The 7,500-nt window shown below is 36.2% G+C and overlaps 1 protein-coding gene across 1 annotated transcript in view; it reads right to left on the reverse strand.

The window, feature by feature from the left end:
* The window catches only part of LOC147471725 (uncharacterized), a 27,828-nt gene extending 23,529 nt beyond the window's left edge, over window positions 1–4,299 (reverse strand). The window contains exon 1 of the mRNA XM_086537506.1: window positions 4,210–4,299. Coding sequence (XP_086393632.1) covers window positions 4,210–4,299 — 90 coding nt within the window. The remainder of the gene's footprint in view (window positions 1–4,209) is intronic.
* Between the last annotated feature and the right edge of the window lie 3,201 nt (window positions 4,300–7,500).

The raw sequence follows: 7,500 nt of genomic DNA on the forward strand, positions 1-7,500 counted from the left end.
GAGAGAGAGAGAGAGAGAGAGAGAGAGAGAGAGAGAGAGAGAGAGAGAGAGAGAGAGAGAGAGAGAGAGAGAGAAAGCAGAAAAAAGTTAAAGTACGTGACCAAGATCGCGCGCGCGCGCGCGCGCGTGTATGTGTGTGTGCGCGGGCGTGTGTCTGACACAGGGCGAAGAGAGAGTTGGAAAGTCTTGGCCAGAGCTTGTCATTAATAACGACCCAACTGTGACAGCAGTATTTGTCACAGGCACAAATTAAAACTTTTCAGGAGTCAAACATGATGGTATTATTATGCATCTCGACGGCTGCGTCATGTTCTTATCCTTATTCTGGACCGTATGAGGGATTCTCCCCTTTTCTTCTCCTTTTCCTTCTTTCTCTCTAACTCTCTCTCTGTCTCAAATTCTTTCTCACACACTCTCTCACTCTCTCCTTTTCTCTCTCTCTAACTCTCTCATTCTCTCTCTCTCTATATATAACTCTCCTCACTCTCTCTCTCTCACTCTATCTTCTCTCTCTCTCTCTCTCTCTCGCTCTCTCTCTCTCTCTCTTCTCTCTCTCTTTCTTTCTCTCTCTCTCACTCTCCTCACTCTCCTCACTCTCTCACTCTCTCTCTCTTTCTTACTATCTTCTCTCTCTCTCTCTCTCATACTCACTCACTCTCCTCTCTCTCTCTCTCTCTCTCTCCTCACTCTCTCTCTCTTCTCTCTCACTTTCTCTTCTCTCTCTCTCTTCTCTCTCTCATTCTCTCTATCTTCTCTCTCTCTCTCTCTCATACTCACCTACTCTCCTCTCTCTCTCTCTCTCTCTCTCTTCTCTCTCACTTTCTCTTCTTTCTCTCTTCTCTCTCTCTCATTCTCTCTATCTTCTCTCTCTCTCTCTCTCTCTCTCTCTCTCTCTCTCTCTCTCTCTCTTTCTCTCTATCTATCTATCTCTCTCACTCTCACTCTCCTCACTCTCTTTCTCTCTTCTCTCTCTCTCTCATTCTCCTCACTCTCTCACTCTCTCTTTCTCTCTCTATCTCTCTCTATCATCTCTCTCTCTCTCTCTCTCTCTCTCTCTCTCTCTCTCTCTCTCTCTCTCTCTCTCTCTCTCTCTCTCTCTCTCTCTCTCTCTCTCTCTCTCTCTCTCTCTCTCTCTCTCTCTCTCTCACAGACACACACACACACAATTATCGTACAACCATTTCGACACAAAACAACGTTAACGACACCAGACAGCTATCGGATAAGGTACAAATACATTAGGAACGCATTATCGAATGAACTGATGACATGAAAAAGGAATTTGATATTCCTGTCCGATCAGCTGATTTCCATTCATAAGGGACGGTAAGATAACTCAGCTGCTGTATCACAACACGCTATCCCATTCATAACGGATTCTTTGCCGTTTTAATCCCGTTTTATTTTTTATTTTTTTTCTTGCTTTCTTTTCATTTCTTCTTATTTTTGCTTAGGTTCACATATTTTGTTTTGATGTATTCTGTTTTATCTGTTTATTATTATTATTGTTATTATTATTATTATTATTATTATTATTTTTGTTATTATTATCATTATTATTATCATTATTATTATTATTATTATTATTATTATTATTATTATTATTATTGTTATTATTATTATTATTATTATTATTATCGTTATTATTATTATTATTATTATTATTATTATTATTATTATTATTATCATTATTATTATTATTATTATTATGATCATTATTATTATTATTATTATTATTATTATCATTATTATTATTATTATTATTATTATTATTATTATTATTATTATTTTTATTATTATTATTATTATCATTATTATTATTATTATCATTATTTATCTATATATATTTTTACATGCTTTTGCTAGACGATGTTTGTGTGTATGCTTGTTTGCGTGTGTGTGTGTGTGTGTGTGTATGTTTATTTGTTTGTTTGTCTGTGTGTGTATGTGGGTGTGAGTGCGTTATGTAAGTGTGTGTGTGTGTATGTGTGTGTGTGTGTGTTTGGATATGTTTACGTGCGTGCGTATGTGCGCTTCTGTGAACCATCATATGTAGTTAACTAGTATCTGCTTGAGTGTGTTTGTTTGTTTGTGTGTGTGTCTGCTTGAGTTTGCGCGTGTGTGTGTGCGTGAGCGTTTCTGTGAACCACCCAATAAACGATAAAAAACGAAAAAAGAAATAGACAACACATACCCCTATCAATAACACACACATGAAACCTCCAACAAAGAAATTGAAATTATGTTATTCCCCAAAATATGGCAACTGTCACTCACACCAATGGCCCATAGCTTTATGAATACGAATAGACAAACACGCACACACGCACACACACACACGCACACACACACAAACACACACATAAACCAACACACACCTACGGACACACTAACACATATACACATACACACACCAACACACACACACACACCAACACACACGCCAACACACACACACCAACACACACACACACAAACACACACATACGCCAACACACGCCAACACACACACACACAAACAAACATACCCGAACACACACAGCAGAGATTACGTGTGTGATTGAGAGCTGGTGATAAGGAAAATGACAGACAAGCAACTTAATAAAAAGAAATGATAAAACCTTTGAAAATTATGTTTATGATGACAATATTTGTGATAGTGATGATAACAATAGTAATAGTAATGAGGAGGATAACTATGATGATAGTAATAATGATAACAACAACAACGATGATAATAACAATATTGATGATAATAATGATAATACTAATGGCAATAATGATGATAACGCTGATGATAATGAAAATGATAGTAATAATGCCAATGATGATAATGATAGTAATGATAGCAATGCTAATAATAGCAGCAGTGTAAATGATAGTAGTGATAGTAACCATTAATTAATAATGGTAATAATAATTACGATAATTGTGATAAAGGTAAAACTAATAATAATGAACTTTGATAACTGTGATGGTGAACTACCAAGAAAATATGAATTTAAATCATATAATTTAAAACATAAAAGATATAAATATAAAACTCACCCCCGAATTTTTATTTCTTTGCTTGCCTTCAAAAAAATCAAAGATGATATTGGGTAAAAACTAATGAAAACAAACGAACAAAATAATAGTAATAATAATAATAGTATTGATATTTGTGTGATTAGTTTTATTTTCAAAGGATCTTTTGTTTTGTAATCATAACTGGATCGACTAATCAGAATTCTAAAAAAAAAGAAAAAAAAAGAAAAAAAGTGATGAATGGAGATTGTGAAATACAGGTCAAAATGGAATGAATGTGATATATTTTTCAAAGATATTGATGAAAGGAGTATCTAATTTTTATCTAATGTGAGGATAATAATAAAATGTACTGTATCAAAGAGAAAGAGAGAGAGAGAGAGAGAGAGAGAGAGAGAGAGAGAGAGAGAGAGAGAGAGAGAGAGAAACGTATTGGAATCACGTAAAGACTAAAAAGGTAAAAATATTTGTAACAGCGATATATATATATATTTCTTTATAATCATGATCCCTTACTTTCACGCCATATTTATAAAATTAGTGCATGCTGCCATGCAATATAATCGTGAATACCGAATGCATGAATTCTGAGCTTTAGTGAAAGCATCCAATTCGTATAAGTGCAGCACCATTATGAGATTATTTGTATTACATGCATATTTTCAGACGTAAGATTAAAATGATTTATAACAGCTTGACTTGTACCTTCAGGACACTTTTACTTCGGTTGTTATTGTCAATGAAGCAAGATTGCATGAGTCTTGATTATTCTTTTCTGTCTTTTTTTTTTTTTTTTTTTTTTTTGGCCCCCTTCTCTTTTAGGGTTCTTTCTAATATCCTCTTAATCTGTCTGTGTTTTTTTCAGTGTGTTTTTCTTTCTATATTGCTGAGTGTTCGCGAGTGTGTGTATAAGAGAGTGTGCGTATATATGTATATTGACAACTATGCGTATGTGTTATGCATATGAATACAGAAAAAAAAACACGTAATTTACTCTAAATAGAGCAAGTCGCCCTTTTCGGAAGCACAGTCACCCTCCATGTAATATGATGCCCTTACTGTACCTTAACTTTCCTGTCTGTTCGTGTCCCCTTCCAAGCCCCACGGACATCACAATGATGATGACCTCCCTGTGTGGGCTCAGTGAACCATCGCCATTAGAATTTCAGATAAAACGCTCACGTCAGAAAGTCGCAAAAAAGTCTGCGGTTTATCCCCGCCGCCTTTGAGAACTAAGGATGAGAAGGCAATGAGTTCTCTTGTGTTATTCATGTTTTTCTTCTTCTGGTTGTGGTCAGAGCAGGAGAGACAAGAGGACAGTGGGTAGATTTCCCTCTGCTAAATGCTGCTGAGGCTTGGCTTGTGTATGGTTGAGAGACTTTGGAATACGTTTCCTTAGATTGCAAAGCCTACCGGATGTGTCATTTGCAAAGTGGTATCCTTCGTTGAACAGTCTTCAGGTTGCAAAAATTAATCACAAAGATGTTCCAACATAACGTTAGGAATCAAATTATCTCTAATTGAAATAGATAGTAAAAATAATAGTTAAATCGGCTGTGGAACGTAAGGTCCTTTATAACTCTAAAATGAATTAGTCTTCAACCTGTTATAAAACGATTGAGATCAATACCAAGAGTAAAATAAATCCCACGATAATCAGTATAGGAAATCTGAGGATGACTCCAGTTCTACGGCATCCAAAGGCTGGCTGGGACGGTTCCTTCGGTTTTCCTTCCTTCCTTTTACCTTCCTTCTTTTTCTTTTCTACCTTTTACCTTCCTTCTTTTTGTTTCTACCTTCCACATTCCTTCTTTTTCTTTTCTACCTTCCACTTTCCTTCTTTTTCTTTTCTTCCTTCCACCTTCCTTCTTTTTCTTTTCTACCTTCCACCTTCCTTCTTTTTCTTTTCTTCCTTCCACCTTCCTTCTTTTTCTTTTCTACCTTCCACCTTCCTTCTTTTTCTTTTCTACCTTTCACCTTCCTTCTTTTTCTTTTCTACCTTCCACCTTCCTTCTTTTTCTTTTCTACCTTTCACCTTCCTTCTTTTTCTTTTCTACCTTCCACCTTCCTTCTTTTTCTTTTCTACCTTCCACCTTCCTTCTTTTTCTTTTCTACCTTCCACCTTCCTTCTTTTTCTTTTCTACCTTCCACCTTCCTTCTTTTTCTTTTCTACCTTTCCCCTTCCTTCTTTTTCTTTTCTACCTTCCACCTTCCTTCTTTTTCTTTTCTACCTTCCACCTTCCTTCTTTTTCTTTTCTACCTTCCACCTTCCTTCTTTTTCTTTTCTTCCTTCCACCTTCCTTCTTTTTCTTTTCTGCCTTCCACCTTCCTTCTTTTTCTTTTCTACCTTCCACCTTCCTTCTTTTTCTTTTCTACCTTCCACCTTCCTTCTTTTTCTTTTCTACCTTCCACCTTCCTTCTTTTTCTTTTCTACCTTCCACCTTCCTTCTTTTTCTTTTCTACCTTTCACCTTCCTTCTTTTTCTTTTCTACCTTCCACCTTCCTTCTTTTTCTTTTCTACCTTCCACCTTCCTTCTTTTTCTTTTCTGCCTTCCACCTTCCTTCTTTTTCTTTTCTACCTTCCACCTTCCTTCTTTTTCTTTCTTTCTTTTACCTTCCTTCTTTTTCTTTTCTACCTTTCACCTTCCTTCTTTTTGTTTCTACCTTCCACCTTCCTTCTTTTTCTTTTCTACCTTCCACCTTCCTTCTTTTTCTTTTCTACCTTTCACCTTCCTTCTTTTTCTTTTCTTCCTTTCACCTTCCTTCCTTCTTTTTCTTTTCTACCTTTCACCTTCCTTCTTTTTCTTTTCTACCTTCCACCTTCCTTCTTTTTCTTTTCTACCTTTTCCCTTCCTTCTTTTTCTTTTCTACCTTCCACCTTCCTTCTTTTTCTTTTCTACCTTCCTCCTTCCTCTTTATTCTTTTCTACCTTCCCCTCTTCTTTTCTACCTTCCACCTTCCTTCTTTTTTCTTTTCTTCCTTCCCCCTTCCTTCTTTTCCTTTTCTTCCTGCCACCTTCCTCTTTTTCTTTTCTTTTCTGCCTTTCACCTTCCTTCTTTTCTTTTCTACCTTTCACCTTCCTTCTTTTTCTTTTCTACCTTCCACCTTCCTTCTTTTTCTTTTCTACCTTCCACCTTCCTTCTTTTTCTTTTCTACCTTCCTTCTTTTTCTTTTCTACCTTCCTTCTTTTTCTTTTCTACCTTCCACCTTCCTTCTTTTTCTTTTCTACCTTCCACCTTCCTTCTTTTTCTTTTCTACCTTCCACCTTCCTTCTTTTTCTTTCCTACCTTCCTTCTTTTTCTTTTCTACCTTCCACCTTCCTTCTTTTTCTTTTCTTCCTTCCACCTCCCTTCTTTTTCTTTTCTACCTTCCACCTTCCTTCTTTTTCTTTTCTTCCACCTTCCTTCTTTTTCTTTTCTTCCACCTTCCTTCTTTTTCTTTCCTACCTTCCACCTTCCTTCTTTTTCTTTTCTACCTTCCACCTTCCTTCTTTTTCTTTTCTACCTTCCACCTTCCTTCTTTTTCTTTTCTACCTTCCACCTTCCTTCTTTTTCTTTTCTACCTTCCACCTTCCTTCTTTTTCTTTTCTTTCTTTCACCTTCCTTCTTTTTCTTTTCTACCTTCCACCTTCCTTCTTTTTCTTTTCTACCTTCCACCTTCCTTCTTTTTCTTTTCTACCTTCCACCTTCCTTCTTTTTCTTTTCTACCTTCCACCTTCCTTCTTTTTCTTTTCTACCTTCCACCTTCCTTCTTTTTCTTTTCTTCCTTCCACCTTCCTTCTTTTTCTTTTCTACCTTTCACCTTCCTTCTTTTTCTTTTCTACCTTTCACCTTCCTTCTTTTTCTTTTCTACCTTCCACCTTCCTTCTTTTTCTTTTCTACCTTCCACCTTCCTTCTTTTTCTTTCCTACCTTCCACCTTCCTTCTTTTTCTTTTCTACCTTCCACCTTCCTTCATGTTCCTTCCTTCTTTTTCTTTTCTACCTTTCACCTTCCTTCTTTTTCTTTTCTACCTTCCACCTTCCTTCTTTTCTTTCTACCTTCACCTTCCTTCTTTTTCTTTTCTACCTTCCACCTCCTTCTTTTTCTTTTTACCTTCCACCTTCCTTCTTTTTCTTTTCTACTTCCACCTCCTTCTTTTTCTTTTCCCTTCCACCTTCCTTCTTTTTTTAACCTTCCTTCTTTTTCTTTTCTACCTTTCACCTTCCTTCTTTTCTTTTCTACCTTCCACCTTCCTTCTTTTTCTTTTCTACCTTCCACCTTCCTTCTTTTTCTTTTCTACTTTCCACCTTCCTTCTTTTTCTTTCTTCTTTTCACCCTCCTTCTTTTTCTTTCTACCTCCACCTTCTTCTTTTTCTTTTCTTCCTTCCACCTTCCTTCTTTTTCTTTTCTACCTTTCACCTTCCTTCTTTTCTTTTCTACCTTCCACCTTCCTTCTTTTTTTCTACCTTCCACCTCCTTCTTTTCTTTCTACC

The sequence above is a fragment of the Penaeus japonicus genome, unplaced genomic scaffold (genome assembly GCF_977035675.1).
Source record: "Penaeus japonicus unplaced genomic scaffold, GWHDUDI00000001_assembly GWHDUDI00000006, whole genome shotgun sequence".
Lineage (NCBI taxonomy): Eukaryota > Metazoa > Arthropoda > Malacostraca > Decapoda > Penaeidae > Penaeus > Penaeus japonicus.